At 46.8% G+C, this 27,467-nt stretch overlaps 1 protein-coding gene across 9 annotated transcripts in view; it reads left to right on the top strand.

Annotated features, from left to right (window-relative positions):
- Window positions 1-27,467, top strand: part of Ablim1 (actin binding LIM protein 1) — a 301,455-nt gene that overhangs the window by 144,901 nt on the left and 129,087 nt on the right. For all 9 annotated transcript variants that reach the window (XM_052763481.1, XM_052763488.1, XM_052763483.1 and 6 more), the window contains exon 2: window positions 18,543-18,677. In XM_052763481.1, coding sequence (XP_052619441.1) covers window positions 18,543-18,677 — 135 coding nt within the window. The remainder of the gene's footprint in view (window positions 1-18,542; window positions 18,678-27,467) is intronic.

Raw genomic sequence — 27,467 nt, forward strand, 5'->3', positions numbered from 1 at the left:
TAGCCTAATAAAGAGGAACTCATGACAGTGTCAAAGCCAAAACACTGGCATTTTTCAAGGCCAGTATTAAAAAGCCAGAGAAATTTCCAGAAGTTTCACTGGTCACTGAGTGGTATGGGAACTCTTCCCATTGTGGTTGAGCCTGGTCTGGGTGCATGGCAGCTGAAAGCAGCCCAGCTTCCTATTTCATTGTGTGTTGGGCTGAGAGTGACTCAGACCCAGAGGTATGTTTATCCCACACTGGCAGGAGCTGTGAATTCAAGGGCAAATTTTGCTAACAGTGGGGAGAGTGAATATTTGTGTGCATGACCTCTTTCTCTGAAACATATTTTTTTGTAGAGTGACATGATTCACACTGTTATGGTCCTAATGTGGTTAATATTGTTATGGTCCAATGTGCCCCAAGGGCACCAGGAGTGAGTCTGGGTCCCACCATAATCAACCAAGCTGACTTGTTTAAATAACGTGGGTTTATCAAGGAAGATACTGGCTTTAAAAAAAAATACTTCAGGGAAATCATGGTCTAGGGCCATGGTGCTCAACCGTCTCCCCCCCACACCCCCGCCAGGATCTCCTGGAGAGATTGTTAAATTCAGATTTCTGGGTCCCTGACTCCAGAGTTTCTGATTCCCCAGATTTGGAGTAGACCCTGTTCAGGTAATCTTGGTGGTCCTGGTCCAGGGACTACACTTTGAACTTGTGTAAGTGGTCCGGTTTCTGTGGGTAGAATAATCAGTCCTGCAGATGGCTCCTCACCACTGTCTCCATTTCTCCTGCAAACCTTATCTTGTTCACAATGACCAGGTGACAAAGAGAAAGTAGCAGACATCTTGCTGGCCTGAGGCCCTGCTGTGTAGAGTGAAACTGTTATGTAATAGAGTCAGCCTTCTGTGACATCCTTGCAGCCAAGAAACTGCTGTCGTTGCCTGATCCTGGGTGTGCACAGAGTGGGAGGAAGTTACATGGTGGTCTTGTGAGGTGGGTTGGAGTTCATTGTGGCTGCAGGAAGGTGGCATTATTTGAGGTCACGAGAGAGGTGTGTACAGATATGCACGTGTTTTTCCCTGGGTATCATTCACAGCTTTCAAAGTTGGGGATGGTGCTTCCTGCATTGATGGAGCTCTGTGGAACTCTTGGGTAAAGATGCTACATTAGCTCTCTGGCTCCCCAAGCCTACAGTTCCCTCTTTAGTCTCTGGGGAACCGAAATACATTATTTTTAAAGTGTAGGGTGTTTCATTCATTACCACTAAACCCTGTCTACATCCAATACATCTGTGTCCTTTCTCTTTCCTTCCTTTCTGTGGCTGCTCAGTAGTTAAAACACGAGAAGGGAGAAGTTTAAGAAGAATTAAGAGCAGTAGGTAGATATCAAAGACAGCAGGGCTATTTCTCACTGCAGTGTCTGATGGGAAGTGGGAAAGAGAGGTGAGAACCCTCCAGAAAAATAGCAGGGGCTTGAGTCTCCAGGCCCTGGGAGGGGAGTCCCACAAATAGTACATGTGTTAGATGGGGGTCTCCTACTCATAGGACCCTAGCGAAGTAGACAGTGAGGGGTCAAGAGTATTGGGGCTGATGGTGCAAAGAGGGTCTGCTGGGCCGTGGTGCCCAGCATGCACCCCTCTGCTCCTGCTCATCTGGAGGACCCAGCCCGCTTGCAGCTGAAGCATAGCTGTGGGATTCCAGGTTTATACAGAGCCTCTAAGAACCAGACAGGTGACTTAACAGAGTAGAGACAGGCACATCGGAGAGTGTAACCCTCTCTGAAGAGGACAGACTACCACTCTATTCATCCATACCCAAGCAGAAAGAGCCCTATGGCAGAACTCTGGCACAGGACCTCCAGGTTCAACCACGGGTCTCACCAGTACTCACAGGAAAAAGTCAGACACTGATGCCTACCCATGTCTGGAATCAAAGTCCTATGAGACTTTAGGGTAGGCCCCATGCCCAGGAGTAGTTGACCAGCACTAGTGAACTCAATGGTAGTTTAGTAGATCTCTCTGTCTCGTTTGCTTGGTTTGGGCATTTTTTTTTTTTTTTGTCTTTTTGATCTTTTGTTTGTATATTTTGGTTTCCATTTTTTTGTGTTTTTGTAGGTTTCTTTTTTGTGTGTTTCTTGGTTTTTGTCGTTGTTTGTTATTTAAATAGAAAGAGGACGAAAGGGCATAGAGTTGGGTAGGTGGGAGGTGGGGAGGATCTGGGAGAAGTTGGGAGGTGAGATAACACTATTTTTTATGAAACATTTTAATTAAGAAATGAGGGCTGGAGAGATGGCTCAGTGGTTAAGAGCACTGACTGGTTTTCCAGAGGACCCAGGTTCAATTTCCAGCAACCATGTGGTAGCTCAAAACTGTAACTCCAGTTCCAAGGGTTCTGACAGCCTCACACAGACATAAATGTAAGCAAAACATCAATTTACATAAAATTAAAAAACGAATAAAATGATAAAAGTTATTGCTAATTAAAAAAAGTCATGTAAGGCTCCCAAGCCTTCTTTCTCTGTTTTAGATATACTGATCATGACCCACACAACTGATTTTGTTTCCCAAAGGGTCAAGCCCAGAAGTCTGAAATCCAGTTGATTAGGACATGTACACCATGTGACATTTTTCTATTGTTTTTTGTTGTGGTTGTCATTGTTTTGAAACACATGTGGCCCAGGCTGCCCGAAAGCCTCATTATGAACTGAGGATGGTTTTGAACTTCTGATTTTCCTGTCTCCACCTCTTGAACTGGGATTACAGGTATGCCCTGCCACACCGAGTTTATGCAGCAGTAGTGACTGAACCCAGGGTGGTATGCATGCATGCTGGGTAAGCACTTTACAGCCTGAAAACTGAGCCCACCAAGCAAGTTTTATTGAATGAAAACCAAGAAAGGTTCTCCTTTGGACAAGCATGTCTGCACCCTGGGTGTTCCTGCTTTAGAGCTACTAGGTACATTTCTATTAAATCTATGGCTTTTCGCTTGAAACTGTTAAAGTCTCAACAGGACTTCTAAGGTATCACTGTCCTAATTAGGGCATGGCTCCTCAGTTAAGCTCAGTGTCACCCAGTCATGGCTCCGCTCTTCACTTCCTCATCTAGCACTCATGTTTTGACATATCAAGGTTTTTCTGGGAGCTTTGGAGAGAGTGTTCCTCTTCCCTCAGGAATGTCTGAGAGAGGTGAGGTCCTAGCAAGACCTCCCATGCAGCAGGAAAGGCTTGGCCATTCCTTGGGGGTCAGGGCATATCTGTCATCACTCCTGTCTTAACTGAGGAAGCACTCCTGTGACATACAACAGGATCCAAACGGAACTGGGACTTTTGCAGCCTGAGCCCAAGAGTGGCTTCTTATCATTGGAGGGAGCCAAGCGGAGCCATGTCCAGGGAAAGGCCCACCCATTTCCTCCATGTCTGTACTTTGTCTCAAGGAAAGCAAGGTTTGTCATCCTGAGCATGCCAAGATACCACAGGCCCACAGGAGTTGGTTCACGGTGGCCACCATGTCCTACTGTTCACTGATAGGACTCCTGGATCACTTTTACCTGTTGGGCTCTTGGTGCCCGCATCCTTCAGGTAGCATTTTGATGACTCTAGTCATCTCTATGTGGTGGGGAAAAAAACGTAGTGTTTGATTTGGGGGCATGTTGACTTACAGAAATGGTGGCTCAGATGGGAGCTGACAGCCATGTGGGTCAGGAAAGTCTATGTTGTTTCAAGATACAACCTCCTTGAGTTTTCAAAACTGTGTCTTAAATCCCTCTAAGTCCATGAGTTTTGTAAGCACCAATCACCTATCAGCACACCCTGTTGTGTTAGCACTGATCACCTATCAGCACACCCTGTTGTGTTATCACCTGATCACCTATCCACACACCCTGTTGTGTTATCACCTGATCACCTATCCACACACCCTGTTGTGTTAGCCCCCGATCACCTATCCACACACCCTGTTGTGTTAGCCCCCGATCACCTATCCACACACCCTGTTGTGTTAGCACTGATCACCTATCCACACACCCTGTTGTGTTAGCACTGATCACCTATCCACACACCCTGTTGTGTTATCACCTGATCACCTATCCACACACCCTGTTGTGTTATCACCCGATCACCTATCCACACACCCTGTTGTGTTAGCCCCCGATCACCTATCCACACACCCTGTTGTGTTAGCACCCGATCACCTATCCACACACCCTGTTGTGTTAGCACTGATCACCTATCCACACACCCTGTTGTGTTAGCACCTGATCACCTATCCACACACCCTGTTGTGTTAGCCCCCGATCACCTATCCACACACCCTGTTGTGTTAGCACTGATCACCTATCCACACACCCTGTTGTGTTATCACTGATCACCTATCCACACACCCTGTTGTGTTATCACCTGATCACCTATCCACACACCCTGTTGTGTTAGCACCTATAGCTGGAAGGTTTCTCCAGTCCCGCCCAGCCCCATGTGGTCCAGCCCAGTCCCGTGGTCCTGCAGCCACTTATAAAATAATCATTCAGAGGCTTATATTAATTAATAACTGCTTGGCCATTAGCTCAAGCTTATTAGTGACGAGCTCTTACACTTAAATTAACCCATAATTCTTATCTATGTTGAGCCATGTGCCTTGGCCCTACGTTGGGCACCACATGTAAAACAAATTGCTAAATGGTCTTATTAATAAAAAACCCGGAGCTAGATATTGGGGCTAAAACCAAGAGATCAGAAAAGCAGAAAGAAGCCAGCGATGTTCTCCCCACTTGGAGATCCTCAGCCATAGAGACCTACTTCCTGTATACCCACGCCTATATGCCTTTCTGTTCTACCATCTCATTTCCTCCCAGCTACATCATTTCCTCTTCCTGCCCAGCTCTGTCACTTCCTATCTGTCTGTATAGACCTCCAGATTTTTATGGTTAATACTAGGATTAAAAGTATGTACTATCATGCCTGGCTCTGTTCCCAGTGTGGCCTTGAACTCACAGAGATCGGTCTGGATCTCTGCTTTCCCAGTGATAGGATTAAAGGCATGTGCCACCATTGCCTGACTTCTATGTTTAATATAGTGGCTGGCTTTTTCCTCTGATCCTCAGATAAGCTTTATTGGGGTACACAGATAAAATATCACCACAAGCACCCAATCACCTATTCACACATTCCTATTGTGTTTTATCTCTGGCCAACCTTTGGTGGCTGATGCCAGTGTTGGCATTCTTCCAAGAAAGTTTGTGTTTGTGAAAACTCCCACATGAGGCATAGCCTGGGCTGGCAGCTCTCTTTCAAATTCTTATAGCTAGCTTCTTTACAGGCTCCTTCCTAAGGCGTAGTGGGGATAAGATGAGGACCCTTGTTGGGTGGGGTTGTGTTGATGGGGAAGGTTTTGAAGTCTGGGTGGTTCCTGTCCATGTGGGTACAGGGCTCCTTCTCATTGCTGTGCAAACGTGTAGGAGAAGACACTGAAGGGTACTAACCAACCTGATGCTTTGTTTGAAGTCTGCGGAGACAGTTAGCAGCAGCCTGGGACTGAGCAGAGGGAAGCATGACTACTTACGGGCGGAGGATTTCTTTCTCCGGTCATGACTATGTTTCAAATCAGATAGTGGTGGAAGCTGGGGAGATGGCTCGGCTGGTAAAGGCTCGCCTTGCAAACACAAGGACCCGAGTTCCATCCCCAGACCCTACCTAAAATAAAAGCTGGGTGTGGTAGAGTACTCCCTGGGGATTCCCTGGTGAGCCAGCCTAGCTGCCCTGGCACATTCCTTACCAGTGAGAGACCCTGATACCAAAGAGCTATGGATGATGCCTGAGGGGGACGCCCAAGATTATCCTTTGGCTTCCACACTCATGGTGCACTCAAGAGTGTGTGCACACACAGACACTCTCTTTCTCTCCTCTCTCTGTCACACACACACACACACACACACTACACAGTGATCACACTGCAGAACTCGGCAAATATACAAGGACGATCAAATTGCACACTTTAATGGATGTGTTGTATGATAGCCAAGTTCATCTCACTGGAAGGATTAAAACCAGAACTGCTGCCTCTGCACAATGGCAGGCTGATGGTGACTCAGAGCTGGTAGATCTTTGGGTGACATGGGCACTCTAGAGAAAAAGCAGGCACCCATCTCTGAAAGTCAGATGACAATAGAACCCGACATTCAACATAACTGATTTGAGGTGGTGTGTATGGATATTCTGTGACCAAGGGCCTTAAACTATGACCCAAGATTTTCCCACACTGAAGCACGTGGAGACAGGATAGTCCCTGCCACTGGCATTCATTCCACTCACAGGCTGTCCCGAGTGACAAGGTAAGACTCAGCTCCATTGTACAGAGGGGGAAACAGAGGCTGAGAGACAAAAAGCAGCCTGTTCATTCACAGCCTCACAAGGAGTAGAGCTAGGAATGGCGCCAACCGGTCTAACCCCGGGCAGCCACCTCCCAGCCCTCACCACATTCCCGTATTGTAGCCCAGGGTCTCCCACTTCATTTGTGGTGTGAACTGATGCTCTGTAGCGGGGACCAGACTATTCACTCATTACACCCCTCATCTCAAGATGCAAATGAGGACATTAGCTTCTAGTTCTTTACACCAGCGTTTGTCCAGGAGATAACCATTCCCTTCCACGGGAGCAGAGATGAACCCTCTCAGTGAAATAAGAAAATGAAGGAGTCACGGGGGTTAATGCTGTCTGTCACCTGGATGAATAGAATGCCTTGCAAGGTGACAGGTGTGGATTATGTGTGTTTGCCTTTGCTTGCAAAGGCCACACCCTGCAAAGTTATGTCATACAGAAAGCCTGAAGAGGCTGAACTTCAGGTCTGGGAGGAGCCAGGAGTGAGAGCAGATTTAGAAGCTGCCGCTTGTCTGACGCAGCAGTCGGCACCTGTAAACATGGGGCTGGTGCTTTTGTCTCTTTGTGTGGGTGCAGATGCTAGAGGCACCGCACCACACCGGGAGAGTGAGTTTGAGTGCTGTTCCCAGAGAAGGAGAGGGAAAGCCTTTTTGGGAAAGGTTCAAATGCCTGTACTGTAGCTTACAAACAGGAGCCTCCCTCTGTTGTCTGCTGGCAATGTGACCTTGGGATGGTGGTGCACAGGTAAATGTCAGCTTTCCAGCGGTCACAGAGGAAGACAGTGATTTGTAAAATGTGCCAGTTCCCATGGTCTAGGTACCTCCACCTTAGCAACCTTTAAGCTACCGAGTAAGGCTGGTGGCCGCATAGCAAGCTGTCCTAGAGTCTCCACTGCTGGAGCAAATCGTAGCCTCTGGACGCTGTTTCCCGATCAGTGGGATAGGGCTGCTGAAGTGTAGGTAGTTGTAATTTTTGGCAACTCTTATATAGTGTGACATGCTGTACAGACACTGACCATCCCACAAGCGTGTCTGGAACACGTAGTTAGCTGGTTAATGACTCCAAGTGTGTCTTAGAACATAAGAAGAAGCCGTCAAAAAGCCAAGCCAAGACAGTTGGGGGCTCTCTGTGGCTTTGACAGGTGGGTTTGTCCTGTGCAGGGACATTCCAGTCCACACTTTAGACCCTCACATTTTCTTGTTTAACCCCTCTAAGGGGTCTGGGTTTGGAATTAAGGGGTGGGAGGCCATGGTGGAATTCTCAGCTGAGGTGTTGCTCAACCCTGACCCTCTCTCCTGACTCATATTCCCACAGATAGCTCAAATGACATGGAAGTCCCTTCCCATCTCACAATCAGGATGGCCCTGGCTCTGTCCCAGTCCATTAAGATGTAGTGATCTGCCATGAGGGTTTGATTTGATCCAGTTCTAAGAGGAATTTCTGGTGCAGAGACAATTTGAGGTCTCCAGGTGGCCTTAAAAGTTCTATAAAATTCCAGAAGGGGTTTCTGTCATATTTCAGACCTTCCTGCCTCTCTAGGTCCCTGGCTGTCCCTTGTGACTTTCAGCTGACACGGGCTTTGGTGCCAGGCTACTGCCCCCAGGAGGGAATGTTCTCTGCATAGTCTCGCCTGCCACCCTGGGGCCTGAGGTACTTGACAGAAAAAGAAAGGGCTGGAGTCAGGTCCCTCAGTTTCCAGAGACGAGTCCATCCTGATCCTGCCAGAGACCCTTGGGACTTACCCGTTCTAACTGTGCCGTAAGGTAAAATTCCAACAGCCAGAGAGAGGTCAAAGGAGAGTGTTGGCCTGGTGAGTCATGGCAATCAGGGTGTCCAGGAAGTCACTCTTTGAAGGCTCCGCTGATGTCAGATTCTTTCTGAGACCCACCTTGTACAGAAGGCCAGTGGAACCCAGAGAACAAACATGTGACGTGAGTCACCTGGGGAAATTGGCTGGCTGTATGATGGTAATCTTCGGGCCTCCTCACCTTGAGGGGAATCAGATTAACTGGATTTGAGCCTGGGTGGTTTCTGTCATCAGGAACCCAGCAGAGGGCTGAGCAGGTTGCTACAGAAAAGGCGAATTGGGGCTGGCGACACTTCCTAGTAGAAAGCCGCAAGTGGAGCAGGTAGACAGCAACAGAGCCCGCCTGCGGGACTGTTCGTGCCGAGTAATAACCCTGATTACCAGACTCACGAGGTATCAGAAAATGAGGTCGTGGAGGCCGATTCAAGAGAAGGCTCGTTTTGGACCAGTAATGACAGGGTAACCTCGTGTGTAGCTTCTGGTAACCACCACTTGCCACAGCAGGAAATGAGCTGCGAGTAAACTGTAAATTAAGCACACTGCGCATTTATTAACTGCTTGCATTTCTCGTTTCCTGTGCTGCTCTAGCACAAAGAAAGGGAGTGGGAGGTGGGAGAGCACAACTCTAGGGTGTGTGCTCAGAAGGTGTCAGAAGCCGGGAAAGCCGTCTAGGTAACGAAGCGGTGGCTCCAACACAGACTCCCAAGGGAATAGAAGTCCTGTCTTCAAGCAGAGTGTGTGTGTGTGTGTGTCTATCATGGTCCTTCTTGTTCCCCTGAGGCAGGGTCTCTCACGGAGTCTGGAGGTCACTGTTTATGCTAGACTAGCTGGCCAGGAAGCTCCAGTGACCTCTGTTCCTTACAGCACTCGGATTACAGGTACAAGCATGACCATGCCAGGCTTTTCATGTGGGTGCTGAGGATCTGAACTCAGGTCTGCATCCTTGTGCAGCTGGGGTTCCTACCCCCTGAGCCATCCCTCCAATTCCTAGAGCCATCCTTGCCATGCCAAGCCCCCTCTTGTGATTGCCATCCATGCTGTCTCAACCTGACAGATTCCAGTCCCGGCCTCTGGGGGGTATCCTGGGGCGACAGGCAGCTCCTCTGGCTGTCTCGCCTTTACTGGTTGATCTTTCCACATAAATAATGGAGCAGTTCTTAGTCTGAAGAGCTCCCCACCATCGCTTGCTCATGACTCCCTTATTTACTAGCAGGCGCCCCTTTCCAGTGCAGCGGGGTGTCCCCTCTTCTGCTAATCAGGAGCTAGAGAGCCTTGCTGAGCCAGCTCCACTTCCTTCTCTGCTGGATAAGATTTTCCTGTGGAAATCCCAGTCCTCCCATGGTTCCCAAGTGTGCGCTTTGGAATAGACCGGTTTAGATGTGTGATCCTGCACAAGGTTTTCAACTCTTCTTGCCTGGGTTTCCTTCCCTGCAAAACAAAAATAGGGAACAGTATCCCATAAGGCATCTGTGGGGAAGGTTTGTCTGTGATTGGCATACCAGGACAGTATGCCGGGAGCATAGTAAGTGTTCAGTAAATGTCACCTGTAATAGTATTTACTAGTGTTCTTGTGTGTGTGTGTTCACGTGTAGGGGTGCATGTGTGTGCAAATGTGTGGAGCTCAGAGGGCATCTTTAGTTGTCATATCTTCCTCAGACACTGTCCCACCTTATTTTTGAGATTTCTGATTTTTTACCTGGAATTCAGTTTGGCAGGCCCCAGAGATCCTCTTGGCCCCACCCATCCAGCGCTGGATTATAAATCTAAGCCGCCATATTGTTTCCCCCATGCCCTCTCCCCGAGGGTTCTGGGAATTGGACTTAGCTCCTAATGCTTCCCCCCATAGTAGTATTTCCTGAGTTATTTGTTTGCCATACCAGAAGTTCAGAACCTTGTGACTTCACATGAGAGGTGCCCTGGTCATGGTATTGAGTAGTAACCCTGGATTCCCTGACCCGGAACCAAACAGAGAAGCACAGAGGAGAGAACTCAGCTGGTTTTACATTTGACATCAGAAATATTCACGTGCTATGTGGGAACTGACCATGGAGCTTTGGGCTGTGGGGATAGGATTGATGCATCTTGAAGCAGACACACAACAGGAGGAAGTCGGTGCTCGGTGGTGTCTTGGTTAGGGTTTCTATTGCTGAGATAAAATACCATGATCAAAATCAACTTTGGGAGGAAAGGGTTAATTTCATCTTACACTTCCCGGTAATAGTCCATCACTAAGATAAATCGAGGCAGGAACTGAATTAGAGACCACAGAGAAATGCTGCTTGTGGGCTTGTTCCACATGGCTTGTTTAGCTTGCTTTCTTATATACCCCAGGACCACCTGCCTTGGGTGAGGGCAGAGGGGATGGTGCCATCCGAAGTGAGCTGGGCCCTCCCACATCAATTGAGGCAGTACTTCACAGACTTGCCTACAGGTCAGTCTCAGGGGTGTTTTCCCAGTGAGAATTCCCTCGTCCCAGACATGTCTAGGTTTGTGTCCAGTTGACAAAAACAGCCAAGACAGTGGTGGTACATACTCAGTGTTTGGGAATGTGTAAATAAAAGGACATTTATGCTGCCAGTAACACTGAAAAGGGTTTTTAAATGGACTCGGAGGCCTGATGAGATAGCTCAGTTGGTAAAGGGCTTGTCTTGCAAGCATGAAGACCTGAGACCAGTCTCCAGATCCAGTGTTGAGAAGAGAAGAAAGGAAAAGCCAGGTGTGGTGACTAGGGGAGCAGTTAAAGTTGGATCCCTGGGACTCGGTGGCTTACACAGCCTGTACGGTGTGTTCTAGGCTCGGGAGAGACCCTCTTACAAAGAACAGCAGCAGCAAAGGTAGACAGAGCCTCGGGAGTGACCTGAAGTTGTCTTCCGACCTCCGCATGTACACATTCACATGTGCACCTGCACATTCCATACACACATCTGGATACATACAAATGAAATGGAGAAGCCGTTAGGAGGCTGGGCTTGTGTGTCCTTCTAGCTGTGAGTCCAGCTGCAGCCAGGGCGTGAGCTGTTTGCCTCACTCTTTGATTGTTGGCAGCTAGAACAGATGGTCACGTGTGCCCGAGATCCAGAGGCTTCAGACTCCTGTTTTAGGAGCATTTTACTACTCTTTATGTTCTGTGGGTCACATGACCCCAGCCACACAGTGCCTGTCTAACTCTGACAGCAGTTTCCTCACAAAGGAATCTTCACTGGGAGTGCTTGCCTCTTGCCTCCTGAATGCTGATTCACATTCTGAGCTAAGTGTCTCAGATTGCAGTTCCCAAGACCCCCAATATAGTGCCCCTTTTTTTGTTTTGCAGTTCCTGAGCTGGAATTGGGGGCGGGGCACGGATATGGTAAAGGAGACCTCTGACCCGTCTACACCATCTCAGAAAGCTCAGAGCTGTGTCAGAACCCGGGGTGGTCCTGGACTGGACCTTGTCAGTCAGGGTGGATTTGGAGGGTGGCGCAATCATTTAAGCAGGGTGTGCAGAGTAAGCGGAGACCTTGGGAGGAACGCTACGGTGAGGTCAGGCAGTGGCCCTCAAGTCCCCCTCCAGAGAGACTTGGGTGTTAGTAATATTCCAGCGCTCGGTCTCTGAAGACTGCCTGAGCTCAGAGCTCCTCAGCTGAACTCACACCATTTTAGAAATCTCAAACATTAGTGTTACTGATGTCTCTACAGAGAGCCTTGAACTTGATATGTTGTGACCTGGAGAACTACTGGAGGTTTTTCTGTAGTTGTTTTGTTTTTGTTCTTTTATAAGCTTTACTTTAAAACAATTTTTTGCTGGGCGGTGGTGGCGCACGCCTTTAATCCCAGCACTCGGGAGGCAGAGCCAGGCGGATCGCTGTGAGTTCGAGGCCAGCTGGGCTACCAAGTGAGTTCCAGGAAAGGCGCAAAGCTCTGTCTCGAAAAAACAAAAAACAAAACAAAAAAAAAAAAAAACAATTTTTTTTAGAATACAGAAATTGAGAAATAATGCAGCTAGCTCCATGCCTGACCTATAGTCCATTACTAATATATAACTATAATTTCATTTGTTATAATAAGCCAGGCAATATTCCTAACATCCTTAACTAAGGCCCATATTCCTCAATGTTTTTAATTTTAATTTTTTTGAAATCATAATTACATCTCATCCCCCTTCTTTCCAACCAACCCTCTCTAATTCTTGGTCTCTTTTTTCTTTAATTGTCATTGTTGTTTTCATATAAACATATAAATACAACCTGCTCAGTCCATGCAGTGTTATTTATGTGTATGATCTCAGGGCTGACACTTGGTATTGGATAACCGATGGGAGTGCCCAGGCCTGGGGAAGACTTTCCCTCTCTCCTCCAGCGTCAGCATCCCTTGGTGCCTGAAGTTCCTTTTCTAGGGGTGGCCCAGGAAGTCCCTCTTCCGTGTCAGTGTGTCTGTAGGTTCTTGTTAGGCAGCCATGTTGTTGTGGGATCATGGGAAAGCTTTCCTGTCTCGTTTAGGACACAGTCTCCCTTTCTGGTCCTCTGGCTCTTACAGTCTTCCACCCCCACTTCTATACCGTTCCCTGAACCTTAGGTTCTGTTCTAGACGTATCGGCTGGGGCTGGGCTCCCCACAGCCAGTTGTTCTCTGCATTTGACCAGTTGTGGTGTTTTTTCAATGGTCTCGATCTGTGGCAAAGAGAAGTTTCTTTGGTGGGGACGAGAGTTGCACTTCTCAGTACTAAGAGCCCGTCAGAGCATTGCGCTCCTTTTAGCCGTCATACCTCCTTGGGTTCCTCTTGGCTGTGGTAGTTTCACAGACTTTCTTAACTTTTAATGACATTGATCATTTTGAAGAATGCTGGGTAGTGCTCTCTTGTTCTCTCTCTCTCTCTCTCCCCGCCCCTCATGATTTTTCTCAGGATTTCAGTAAGATTATGGGGTTTTTTGTTTCAGAAGGAACACAGTGGTAGTGAGTTTCCATCCAGTCATTTCAAAGGTCCATTCCAGCACCACCTGCCACTGTGCTCACTGACCTTGGCCCTGCCTGAGGCGGGACTGTTAGATGTCTCCATTGTGCAGCTATTCCTTTCCTCTGCCTTTCCACACTGTTCCCCATGGCAGGAAAGAGCAGCCCACCCACGGTTAGGGAGTGGGAGCCATGTTCCGCCTCTTTGAGCAGACAGCTCTCGCAGGTCGCTTTGGGAAAGACGGAGATCTGTGAGCAGGAAGCTTCCAGCAACCTGAGAAAGGGGTGGAGGGCCTGGACTTGGTTTTCAGCAGAGAATGAGAAGTTGACAGTGTGCAGAATTTAGTGGGAGATAGAGAAAGTGACATCAGCATTTGTATCTTGATTTATTGCCAGCTGTATTTTTTTGTCTATGTCACCCTGAGTGAGTCATCCCGTCCTGAGTCTTCCTTTGCCTCTTGGTAAAAGTTGGTTGTTGGATCCCGCTTTTTCTTCCCCCAAAGCTCTGAGAGTAAAATGAGTTAAGACAGGTATGATGAGTACTTGAAAGCCATCGAACACCACGTCCTATCAGAGGCTGGGGGCGGCTGTGACATGGGCGTTTCTGAATATTTCAGATGACCCAGAGCACAGGTATGCCTGGGCGCTGGTTGTCTGTCTCACACAGGTCCGATCTTTCCTGCTCTGGAGTTTTAATTCACATGTTCCTCCACAGTTTCCTGTCTGTCTCCAAGAGGGATGGATGGAGCATGGGCAAGATGAGACTGGTTCTGGATTTGATTGAAGGGTACAGGACGGGCTCTGTAATGGACTCTGCCTAAGGACTCCAGAGGTTGCTGGCATCTCCTCCGTGGCTTGCATTCTAATCTCATTCCTGCCCTGGAGTTTCAGAGGTGTGGTCAAGCCACTTTATTTACTGTGAACCCATGGCCCCTTGGGTATAGCTTGTAGTAGGTAGTGTTGTCAGAGGGGCCACAGCCTCTCCAAACTTGATATGATCCTTTTCCCATTTGCCAATAAGATGATCACAGCTTCTGCACACACATGCTCCCCACCTCCCATCCCCTCACACTGCTTCAGCTCTCCCCACCTCCATCCCAGGGTAAATCATTGACCACTAGAAACAGTGGAAAGAGTTGGGAAGCCTGGGGCACAGGGCACATCAGCCTTAACCAAAATGTGAGCTTTATTTCTCAGTTTCCCCTGTCAGTAGAAGAAGCAGAGACCACCCAGACTCTAATGGAATCATCGGAGTGAAAATTAGCAAAAGAGCCAGGAGCAGACTCAGTGAGTCTGGCACTGAGGTATACTGCGGGCAGCTCAGCTTGGCACAGTTCAGCATACACTGGAGCAAACACTGCCATTCACTTGGTAATAACCAAACCTCCAAGGACAGCCACATAAAAGGGACCTCTTTGTTCACCTTGTAAAAGGAGGGAGGTTCTTTTGTCTACACTGATTTAGTTAGGATAAAATTCACGATAAGAAATCCCAATTCTTCCCCAGTGAGTGATTCTGGTGTGTGTGTGTGTGTGTGTGTGTGTGTGTGTGTGTGTGTGTGTGTGTGTGTGTTTGCATGCACACACATGTGAGCTTAGGCTGGCAGTTGAAGGAAAGGCAGATAAATGGTCTGGTCTGCCTATAGCTGGTCGAAGGTGAAAGTTTTCTCCAGGCACAGAAGCCTTCAGGTGTAATACATCGTTCTAAAGGAAATGCTTGCAGAATGCAAATGTTGGTCTCTGCTCTGACCTCGGGGACAGTTGCCAGCGTTTGAGCTGACTATTTTGTTCACATGCACAGAAGAGCCAAGAGTGGTAGATACCTTCCTTCTCTCCTCGTGAGTCACCTGGCTGGCCTGCTTAGCTATATGAAATGGAGAGTCAGAAGTCTCAGGGTTTCTTAGGCAGAAACTCACTCTCCATTTAAGGGATGTCCTGTGCTGTCACATTGTTTCTGGGGAGGATGGTTCCTCCTGGTTGTGGTGCCCACCTGAGGATACACTGAAGAGGGTGGTCTTGAGAGGTATGCTGCAAGTCCTCACTCTTTGTTTTAGCAGGCCTACTCAGTGATAAGATTGCTAACATTCAGGGCATGATGGCTCAGTGGTTAAGACCCACGCTTGTCTTTCAGAGGACCCGAGTTTGGGTTCCCAGTACCTGCATAGGGCATCCCACAACCACCTGTTACTCCAGCTCCAGGGGACCCATTGCTCTCTTCTGGGCTCCATGGGTACTGCATTTCCAAGCACAAACACACACACAAACACACATAATTAAAAATAAAAGTAAAAACATTTCTTAGAAAAGAATGCTGAGGTTCTTCATCTGGGGTGTGTGTAAGAATTGCCTGAGGGATTTGCTAGACAGAGATTCTTGACCCCTACTCCTGGGCAATGTTGGGGGGACTGCATTTTTTAAATTATTTATTTTTGTTTGTTTGTTTGTCTTAGTTTTGGGGATGAGGACTCATCATATTGTTCAGGTGAGCCTGGAACTCCTGGTCTCCCCACACTAGCCTTTCTAGGACTGGATTCAAGGCATGTAACACCATGCCTGGTTATTATTATTTTTTAATCAACACATAGTGATTGTATGTGCTTACAGAGCACAGTGTGACATTTTAATACTAGTGGGTATATGTTGTATGATCAGGTTGTGGTATTTGGCATGTCTGTCACCTGGGACACTTACTATTCCTTTGCACTGGGGACTTGTCACATCCTGTCTACCTGCTGACTTGAAACACTCGGTTACTGTCAACCATAGTTTCTCTGATCTGCCCTAACATACTGGGAACCATTCCTCATGCCAACAGCACTCCTGAAAGTGTTAACCAGCCCCTCTCCGTCCCTCCATCACCCACATCCTTCCCAGGCTCCGGTAACCATGACTCCATTGTCCACCTCCGTGAGGTCAACATAGAGATTTGAGAGCATGTGGCATGCGTCTTTCTAAGCCTGGCTTTGATCCCGTAATGTACTCCTGTTCCATCCATGTTGCTGTAAGAGGCCAAATTCCATTCTTCTTATAGATGTGCCATATTTTCTTTACCCATTTCTCAGCCCTTAGCAGGTTGCTTGCCAACCCATTTTCATTTCCTTTGGGTATCTGTATTTGGATTGTTGACTGGAACCTCCGTAGTATTTCCATAACACTATATGAATTTACATTCTGACCAACTGTGTCTGGGAGTTTTCCAGGAGACACGCCCCCAGCATTTGTTATTTTTTTTTTTTTTTTGTCTTTTATATGATAGCCTTTGGGGATGAGATAACATTTGCCTTTCTAAATACATGGCACAGGGATTTCTAATTCAAGGGTTGCATAATTACTTTGTTGATAACCAGGGTCTTGGGCCCACCTAGAGACACCTTTTCCACACATGCTCTCAGTGTTCTCTCTGAAAGCCAAACCCTGGATGTTACTTTGAGAATTGTGTATAAAATTGGCTAAATAAATATCTTGCTTGTAACAATTTCCTGACTTATCCTAGCAGTCTGGGAGGAGCATAGTAGGTCCGGAAGGACTGAAGTGTCGACCTTTGCACTCACACTAGCTGTTACTTTGAGAGGGCGTTCAGCATCTCTGAAGCCCAATTGCCTTATCCACCAAATGGGAGCATTATTGCTCATCCCACTGCCAGTCAAGGGTGGTGCAGCCGAACAAAACGACTTAGGTATAAGCACCGTGCGCAGTATTATCGCGATACCCAGTGATGATAACTTTGCTGAAAAACAGGAGTTAACTGGAAGAAACTGAAAAGCTCACATGTTCCCCCACCAGCATGTGGAGCAGGTGCTCTTGAGAGAACCTTTTTCTTCATGCCCATGTGAACAGACTTTTGTCTTGTGTTACACTGCTCTCAGTGATCTTGATAGCATGCACGCCCCTCCTTAATTCCTGTAGAAAATGTGAATCTGGTGGTAAACACAGAGAGATCATATCAGGTAGATAAAGGGATGCAGGTGGCTTGCGATGCTGGGTTCCCTGCCTCCTGGAATTCTTGGGATCCAGCTCATGCTCTAGGAATTTGAGTCACCTGTTTAGCTTGAAACCACACCTGCTCCTGAACGAAACCTCACAAGGAGAACCTTGTTCTTCAGAAACAGGGTCAGGAAATGGTGGTTTGCACCATCTTACCCGAACTCTTTTCAGCAAAATGAGAATGGGGGACAATCTATATAGAACAATGTGCTATATCCATGCCATGCTTTTGTACACGTGCGGTCACACACGGCCAGCTTCTCGCTCTGATGTCCTACACGCCATGCTTTTACACACGTGCAGTCGCACACAGCCAACTTCTCGCTCTGATGTCCCACATGTCATGCTTTTACACACGTGCTGTCACACACGGCCAGCTTCTCACTCTAATGTCCTTTCTACACTGGGTCTCAGCAGTCCCACGTGAGCTGCCCGGTGCAGTTTTCCTACTGGACAAACATTTAAAAAGTGTCTAAAAGATGCCATTGTTCTTTGTGTTGGTTGGTCGAATGCAGATTGCCTGATATGTCACATGGGTTCTAAGGCTCTTCATCAGCAAAGGAAATTGCTAGCAATAAGCGGCTATTGACATTTTCTGGCCAAAGGAACCTGCGAGAGACACAAACCCAGGTGTTTGTCTTGCTGTCTCCCTCCTGCCCCTCTGCAGTTAGTTCAGACTCTGCACCCGATTCTGAGGCCGGGACAGCCAAAGTAACTTACGTTTCCTGAAAACTGCACTGGGATCTAAGAAGATATTCTCTGTGAGCCCCTCACACACACCCAACTGGTCCAGGCCCCTCTGCTTTACGGGCAAGGAAGCAGATCATGTGCAGAGGGGTCCAGGCTTCACAGATAGTTATTATTTTTAAGTTTTTGCTCATAGTATATGTGGGGAACTGTATGTGCCATGAGAGTCTCATAATGGGCCTCCAGTAGGTTAGATGAGTCCCCAGAGTCAGATAGAAAGCATTGTCTGATGACGGCAGTGAGAAACTGTCCCACACAGCCTAAGTAGTTAGCACTGCATGAGCATTCTGTGCTGACAGGAGCTGGGACACAAAATACAGTTAGGGCAGAAACCAAACAGACTAAGAAATGGTCCCTGCCTCTGAGGAACCTTTGCCTTACAGCGAATGCCTGCTGGAATATGCTAAGTCAGCAAAAACGTGCCACAAATACAGACTGCAAAATACTGAGTGAAACGGGATTGTATTTGTATAATCTGTAGTCCTTGAGAAGTTGAGGCAGAAGGCAGGAGACAGCATGTGTGTCCCCAGTGGACTGTTAAGGCTGCCACAGATGCATGCAGCTGTGGATCCAAGCTCATGGGGTGGGGTGTGTGTGCCCACCTCGTGCTTATTGAATGGCCGAGTGGCTCATTTCCCGCTGCATGCTGGGGACGGTCACACATCCTTGCAAAGACTGTTTTCTAGAAATGCTTCCTTTTAACTTAAATCTTTTGCTGTTTCTTTCCAGTGGCCCATCCTCAGGACCCTCACCACTCATCAGAGAAACCTGCCATTCACTGCCATAAATGCGGGGAGCCATGCAAGGGCGAAGTACTCCGGGTCCAGACCAAGCATTTCCATATCAAATGTTTCACCTGCAAAGGTACAGTACCTCCAGCATCCTGATCGGTGGTGTGTAGCCATCAATACCTTCTGAATGCCACCCAGATCCCTGGGTGGTGCCTGAGCCTCCTGCTTAGCAGCATGTAGCCATCAGTACAGTCCTCTGAATGCCACCCCAGACTCCTTGGTGATATCTGAATGCTTTAAGAAGCTCTTAATTTATTCACTTCTAGTTTAGGAATAGGTTAGACTTCAGGGTGACACCAGACCTTCTCAAGGCAAAGTCTTGGGGCATATTGAGGTCCTGTTGTATATTTTGTTTGTGGTCAGACAAATAAAGCTTGCCTGGAGATCAGGGGGCAGAGCTAGCCACTGGTTAGCCATAGAGGCCAGGCAGTGGTGGTACACACCTTTAATCCCAGCACTTGGGAGAAGGAAGCAGGAAAAACCAGGAGTTCAAGGCCACCCTGAGCTACACGAGATTGAAGCAGTCTAAAAGAGAAACAGAGCCAGGCAGTGGTGATGCATGCCTTTAATCCTAGCACTAGGGAGGTAGAGACAGGAATATAAGGTAGTTGGAGACAGGATCTTGACCACATTCGGTCAGAGGATTCGTAGAGGTAAGAAGTCTCTAGTGGCTGCTGCTCTGCTTCTCTGATCTCTGGGCAAGCTTTATTTGTCAGAACACAAACAAAACATCACATAACAAGGTGCTGATCCTGGAGGGAGGGCCTTTGTGAAAATACAATGAAGTTTTCGAGATTTTTTTATTTCCCATTTTTTTTCCTCTATGAAAGAAGAGATTCCTAGTAAAGTAACTTTGCTATCCATTATTTATTGAAGGACTGGAAAACTTTTACTATGAGATTTCCAGGGCTAGAGAGATGACTCAGTGATTAGGAGCACTTACTGTTCTTGCAGAGGACCCATGTCAGTTCCCAGAACCCACATGGTGGCTCTAACAACCATCTGTTACTCCAGTTCCATAGGATCTGACACCCACTTCTGGCCTCAGTGAACATACCATGTATATGTTTCATATATACGCATGCAGACAAACATTCATATACATAAATTGTAAAACACAAAAATCCTTTTAAATAAAAGATTAATGCTAAGTCACTCTGTGTGTGTGTGTGTGTGTGGGTGTGTGTGTGTGTGGGTGTGCTCACACATGTCAAGATGTAGCTGGAGATTTCTCCAGTCCTGCCTGGCCCACAGTCAGGACAAATCTCTCTCACCCGCCAGTCCCACAGCCGCTCAGACCCAACCAAGTAAACACACAGAGACTTACATTGCTTACAAACTATATGGCCACAGCAGACTTCTTGTTATCTAGTTCTTATATCTTAAATTAACCCATTTCTATTAGTCTATAAGTTGTCATGTGGCTCATGGCTTACCGGTACCTTACATATTGCTTGTCATGGCAGTGGCTGGCAGCGTCTCTCTGTCTCAGCCTTCCACTTCCCAGAATTCTCTTCTCTCCTTGTCCCACCTATACTATACTTCCTGCCTGGCTACTGGCCAATCAGTGTTTTATTTATTAACCAATCAGAGCAACACATTTAACATACAGAACATCCCACAGCATCAAGACATAAAAATTTAGCCTCATGCAGAAAGGCAACTCCCATCCAAATGATCTCAACACCATTGTCCATGAGGCCATGTCCTGTAGCTCACACAGGCTGGCTAGTTTGTCTGGGTGCTTTGAAATGCCACATCAGTGTAGTTCAGGGGAAGGAGAGTACTTGGTATAGGGAAAGAGGAGCATGAGTCTCTGAGTCTGCTCCCTGGGGTCACTTTGCACCTCTCTGTGCTCGACATCTTCTTCTTAGACATCAGGCTTCCCTTTAAGCAGCCTAGGTGCACACTCTGTACTGCCTCCTAAGCTACCTGTCCATACAACTAAAGTTATTTAAAAGAAGTGTTCTCATGTATGTGTTATAGACAGGGGTTATGTGATCCTTCTTTTTAAAAAAGACTTCTGGAGTAAATATGGCCAGCTGGAGTTTTCATACAGCCCACGCTGATCTTTAGGAAGCATGGACCGTTCCCAGGATGCCAAGTGTACAGCTGTACCATAGAGCCTGAGTCCTGACACTCCAGTAAGCTCTGTGGTCTCAGGCAAGTCACATGTCTCTCTGTGGCTTAGTACCCTCTCTATAAAATAAACATACTGGACCGTGTGCTATCACATCACCTCAGATCTGAAGTCTGCCTCTGCTATATACAGGTAACCATAAATGTATATGGTACAGAACCTAGAGCACTAGGCTTCCTACAGAGCATGTCTGAGAAACTGGTTTCTGGTTCCACTCGGTTTGGGAAACTTGGAGCATTTTTTTTCCATATTTTTGCTCGTGAATTTCCAGAGACATGGCCTCAAGAAATAGATAAGAGATGAAATAAATACAACATGTAAATGACTGCAGCCATGTAGGTGTCTGATATTTCTAGTGGACTTGGACAGTGTTAGCCTCTGACCTGGGAAGTCAGTGTGCAGTACGTTGAGGGATTCAAAGACGTAGTCCCCTGATGATTCCTTGGTTTTCTTATTTTCTAGTTTAAATCCAATGACTGAGCATAGCTTCTTCGTGTTGGAAAATTGTACCCCGTACCTTGATTCATGCTCTAAATGTGTTCCTGCAGTGCTGAATTTTCTCCTTAGACTGAATTCTATTTTTAAAGCATGTGCTATTTCTTAGGAATTATTTGGCAAATTTAACAAAAAGTTGCTAAAGCAAAGAAAGTCATCTGTTCAGTTTGTGCCTTCTCACACTCAGTCTGGCGGTGCATGCTGTCTTGGTCCCAACCCTCTGGGTTAATCTTCTACTGCTGAAGGTGGTTGAAGCTCCCATCACAGCACCCTGTAGGGATCCGCGGCTTTCCCAAACATTCTAGAGATGCATCCATCGGTACTCCAAGCCGTGTGTGCGACTCAAAATTTTCTAACAGTTCTGTTAGAAAGGTGAAAAGGGACAAGGACACTCCATTTTCATAATATATCTCATTTAACGTTCTGTGTCAAAATAATATTTTAATTAGCATACAGTTGTTGAGCTATCTGGCTTCTTTTCGCTCTAGCTTCACACATGTCAACTTGGGATCCTCCTATTGTGTGCGCTCAAAAGCCGCCTCAGGGTGTGTGGTCACCGCTGGACAGCGCAATTCCACAGATCCCCGGAAGCTTTCATTCCTGTGGTCTCTCTGACCACAGAGAATTGTTTCTGGTGTCAAATTCTTAGACTTCCTGTAGAAGGCTGTGCTGCTTCAGCCCACACTGGCCACCATTCTTCCTCTGTTTCCCAACTACCACTGGCCCCAGGCAGTGTGTGTGTGTGGGGGGGGGTGTTGTTTGTTTGTTTGTAGCAGATTTTGCTGAGTATCTGGAGAGATGGAGAGAAGTTATAGTGTGAAATGGTGTGGAGCAGGTGGCAGCTGCCATCAGGCCATCTTCAGCTCAGTGAACGTCTCATTGATCAGGACCGTCTTCTACCTCTTTATCCTTTGCTTCCTTCTCTTCTTTTTCTTGAACTTTTAGGAAAGTGTTTTATATTTATGGACGTTTTGCCTACATGTGTCTGTGTACCACCACATGCATGCAGTGCCCACAGAGGCCAGGAGAGGGCGTCAGATCCCCGGAACTGGAGTTCCAGACTGTGTGAGCCACCATGTGGGTACTGGATATTGAACCCAGGTCCTCTGGAAGAGAAAGCAGGGCCTCACCCATTGAGCTATCTCTCCTGTCCCTATTCCTTTCATTTTTCAATTAAAAGACTGCGTTTTTAGAGCAATTTTATACTTACAGAAGTAAGAGAAAAAGCATCTTGTACAAGCAGGGCCATTTTTTCATCTGCTACCTTTTGGTAGGATTTAATAACTCTCCACAGAGACATCCCTGCAACCCTTGAGATCGGAATGAGGGGTGTGGGGGTGGCAGCTGGGCCCACCTCAGGAGTGCTGCCTTCCCTGGTGCTCCTGACGACAGCCAGTCCTTACACACCAGTTACAGCTGACATCGAGCTGGGCAGTCCCTGGGATGGAAGATTCCGGGCCAGAGCACACGCCCAGCTAGCAGGGCTTTTGTCAAAGTCTGCTCAATGCTCACCCTCTGCCACAATGCTGTCCTCCACACAGGCACGTGCTCTATCCTCAGAGCTTTATTTCTTGAGGACTGTTTTCTGCAATTAGAAAGGACTAAGGTCCCCGTGACAGAGAAGAGCAAAGATAATGATTTTTGCTTTAAAAAAAAAAATGAAAAAATGGCCTTGAGAGAAGGGAGAAGAGACCCTGACCCAAGGCCAAGTGGGTGACAGTGTGAGAGAGGACGGCTGCTGGGAGACAGGGCCACACAGAGGGAAGAGCTGGACATTCAAGCCGAGTCCCTGGAGTCACTGGAAACAGATTTGGCTCAAAGATTCTCTTAGTTCTTAGGGTAGCCAACCAGATCCAGGTTTTTTCTTAATGTTTTAGAATTTTCTGGTATTGAAAAAAAAATGAGTCTAGGGTATTAACCCTAAAAGTATCCAAGAGAAACAATACTCATTATGATGACTAATATATCAAAATATCGAATAAAAATACCTACCATATAATGGAACAGAATCATAACTCGTAAAAGATACTTAGAAGTGGCTGACACTGATAAATTTGTCCCTTCTCAGATGCCATTCCTCCCAGAGAAGTAAGCTGCACAAATAACCCACAGTCCCCACCCGAGTGCAGATGTTTGGGGGTTTCTGATTGTCCCGTACTCCACAGAGTGCAACCACATCGTAGCAATCAAGGGGAAATCAAAACTACCATCTCACTGGAACATTGTCACAGATTGAATAGGGAGTCAAAGGAGACTTAGAAGCCACCACACCACAGAAACAACATCACAGAATGAAGGAAAACAACTTTTTTCTGTTGCAGATGGTTGTGGACAGGTAACAGAGATAAAAAAGAAGAGGAGGAAAGTTACTGAGTGCTGACGATGGCTAGGATGGCCAGATCTCTCTGTACCATGGCTCCTCTTACTGTGTTTTGAACTAACCTTATCTTACTCATCTGGTAGATAGTAAACCCCTCGGAGGCAGACTGCCTTCTGTTTGGCCACTGAGGAATACCGGGCGCCTGGGGTCGTGCAGTGCAGTAGTGAACAGTCAAGCATGGTGAAGTTCGTTGGAGCTTGTCTATCATAAATGTTGTGAGTGACACAGCCTGTCAACAGGGTTTATCAAATGCTTGCTGCGATACAAGCGCTCTAATGGATTCTAGGCATAGAATTCCAAGAAGAAAGATACAAAGGCATCTGTCCACAGAGCTACCGCCAGCCTCACAGAGGTGGCTGTGCAGGAACTCAGGCTGACGCATGCGCTTGGGCTGCCCTTCCCTTAGGCTGTCCTCTGTGCTCACGCTGGCACAGGTTTAGGGCCATTTTGTGGCTCAATGGAAAACTGGTAAAACTCCAGAAATATGGAAGCAGTTTCTTAAAACCCCCGACCCTGTCAAGAGCTGAGCCCAGGCTTTTAATACTAACTTGGGAGCATCCTAGGCGTTCAGACACGGATGAGAAGACAGGAAGAACCAGGACACAGGGACAGTGGAGACACAAGAGTGAGCTCCCTCCTTACTGCTAGCAAGAAGCCAGATTCATGCCAGATTCCTCTGGGAAAGCATAGGCCTGAGTGTTTGAAACTTTACATGTTGTAGCCTGTAACTGTGTTATTTTATCAAATCAATGTAATGCAGATCTTTTAAAATATTCATTTTTAAGTTCCAAACTGGAATAAGATAAGTGTTCATAATTTCTCTGAAATATACTGTGCATTTGCTCCAAATGAATGAATGAAATGTTTATCGTTAACTGATATACTAATTATAGATCATTATTCCTAAATTATTACCTTTAAGAAACTAAGACTTGATTGAGGTTAATGTTTGGGAGTGGGGGAAAGAGGTTGTTTGTTTATTTTTTTATGCTTCCCGCATGACATTTCTTACACAGTGAGAAAATTATTATCCTTAAGCTATTTTTTCATTCCATCGAATGTCATGAAACCAAAGGTCTTTATAACATTTCAAGTCCTCAGGAGTGTATCACCATTCAAATTTAGTTATACTGTTTAATATCTCTTTTAAATACCCTCAGTGTTTTTCCTCAGACTGTTTCTGTGTAGGGAGGTGACCCTGGCTTCTGATTTATTGCATTGCTGACACTTGCCTTTTCAGATAATTACACTTATTCATAAGTGTGCTGACTTCAGAAGACACTGCGGGACTGGGGTTGTAGCTTAGTTGGTAGGGTGCATGCCAAGCATTTACACAGCCCCGGGTTCAATCCCAAGTGATCTATAAATACATCACGGTGGCGCTTGCCTGGATATCCCTCAGGATTACACCCAGGAAGTAGAGGCAGGGGGATCAGAAGCTCGAGGTCATCCTCAGTGTACAGTGAATTTGAAGCTAGTCTGGACTACATGAGACTCTGTCTCCAATATTAAATTTAAAAAGACATTAAGTAAATAGCAGTTGTGAGTTAATGGCAGAAAATGGCCAAGTTGGCACTTGACACTGGGCAGGTTTGGGAAGATGGATCCTGGAGTCGTGGTGGGGCTCCTCTCTGAAAAGAGGAGGCGGTTGTTATGGTGGTTTGGGGAGTCCACCCAGTCACCCTGAAACAATGACGTTATAAATGTCATCCAGCATTTTAACTGCTGTGGAGATTTTACTCTGCCACTAATTACGTGGAGGTAGTGAATTTTTGGTAGCCCTTTGAAAGTTCCATGTAGGAGCTGACTGTACCTGGGGTATCCCCTCCCCTTATTTTGTTCAGAGCAAGAATTGTAGATTTTATTCTTATTTTTTATTATTATATATGTCTGTATGAACATATGCCACATGTATGTGATGCCCATGGAGGCCAGAAGAGGGTCTCAGAGCTCCTGGGGCTTCTTAAAAACTGAGCCAACTTTCCATTCCCAAAGCAAAGGTTTTAGTTATGTCTAGTGTGAAGTATTTTATACCAAATGAGAGAAAAATAACAAAAATCAGCTTCTCCAATAAGATCTACCAAGACCTTAAAGCTTTTTTCCACATTTAAATACAAAAGGAAGGACTTGGTGTGGCCTTTGATAGTGATGCAAGGGGCATTTAGACACATCTTCCGTGTCCTGAGTACTGTTGTCCTCTGCCTTTCCCATGGAGACTCACTGATGGCCACGAAAACCAGAAAAAGGTGTTTTTGATGAACCCGGGGTCTGCAGGTAGTTTTCTGTTATTCCCAGGAGCTTCTATAACTGAGTTTCACTTTAGGAATGTAACAAGTATCAGAACCTTCAGAGAGGAGATGGGAAAACCCCATCAAAGTCGTGCATTAGGAGGTCCCATGTGTCATACAGTTTGAAAGCTCCTGGAGATGGGTTTGGCCTAAACTCTTCCGAGCAGAGTTTTTTGTGTGGTTCTACCCTAGCAACCCTGGTTCTGGTAGACAAATCAGGCTCCAGCCCTTCTCCCCAGCCTTGTTGATCAGCCCCTCTGCTGATGTTGGTGTTTCTAATCAGCTCCTGGATTATGTGTGTCTATGCCAGCCTTTGCTGGGCTGAAAACTTCTAGTTTAAATTGGTAAAATGGTAGAGGGGAGGAAATGGAAGTTCATGAAAAGAGGGGGAAAAAAGAATGTTTCAGCTGCTTGATCAGCACCACCATGGCCCTGGAAGCCTAGGAAATGCCCTAGAATTGTTACTCCTCACCCCATAACAGCCTCATACAATCCAGATTTCAGGTTTGAGATGGACTTCCAAGGGGAGACAGGGACATGTTTGATTACTAATACAGAGGCAGAAGAGGTCAGGGTACCCAAGTGTGCTTCTGAATTCTCAGAAGCAAGGTCCCAGAATTCCCACCCACACAGCTGCCCTGGGATATCCCAGTCCCGTGGTGTGGTATTGACTGAAGGAGCTCTCAGACGGAAAAGAGGCAGGCTGATCTAGGGTTGTACAAGTACAGTTTGTTGAATAACGTACAGACCAAACCATGGTCCTGTGAGACTGCCAGAACAATTGAGTCTCTGCAATTTGGGGAGAAAAGATGAACCTGTATATGGTTTAGGACAGATGTGATATCATCCTTGCTGGGCAGTGCTGGGTTTATTAAGGTGAATATCAAAGATCTAGGGACATCTGTGGCACCAGAGTCCAGCCGTAAAGCTCCACACACCACAGCGCCACTGTGGGCTGGTGTCACTCATACCACCACTAATTGTCCCTTATAGTAATTTGTCTACCTTTAGAGGTTTGCTAGAAAATGATGCTGAAGAATTGGACGAGGGTTTCTTGGGGACATTGCTACAGTTACAACTCAAGATGGCTGCAGTCCAGTGATTCAGGGTCCATCATTCCTCTCTACCATGAGTTCAGGGCAGAAGACTGAAATCAAGGGATTGGCAGTTGCGGGAACTTTGAGCTAGTCTATCAGCATTTATGAATCCTGATCATAAATGGTAACATTGGTTTATTCAACAAATATTTTAGAGTGCTCAGCTACTCAAAACTAGGTTCTATGTGATGACGTTCCACAAATGAATTAGGACTTGTCTGTGCCTTCATGGGGGTGTTAATCAGAAACTCAGGGTCACGCAGACATGACTTAACTGTCACGACGGGTAAAATCAAGGGACAGTAGCTGGAGCTGCATGAGGGATGCACGCTCACTGCATGAGGCTGTCACAGGTTTCTCCTGACAACAGCAGCTTGAAGGAGAAGGGTTTACTCAGGCTCAGATTTCAAGGCCCAGGCCAGCACGGTGGAGCGGTGAAGAAGCAGGAGCCGGAAGCCCTTGG

This window comes from Peromyscus californicus, unplaced genomic scaffold, assembly GCF_007827085.1.
Source record: "Peromyscus californicus insignis strain IS unplaced genomic scaffold, ASM782708v3 Scaffold_4__1_contigs__length_199733344, whole genome shotgun sequence".
NCBI classification, from domain to species: Eukaryota; Metazoa; Chordata; class Mammalia; order Rodentia; family Cricetidae; genus Peromyscus; species Peromyscus californicus.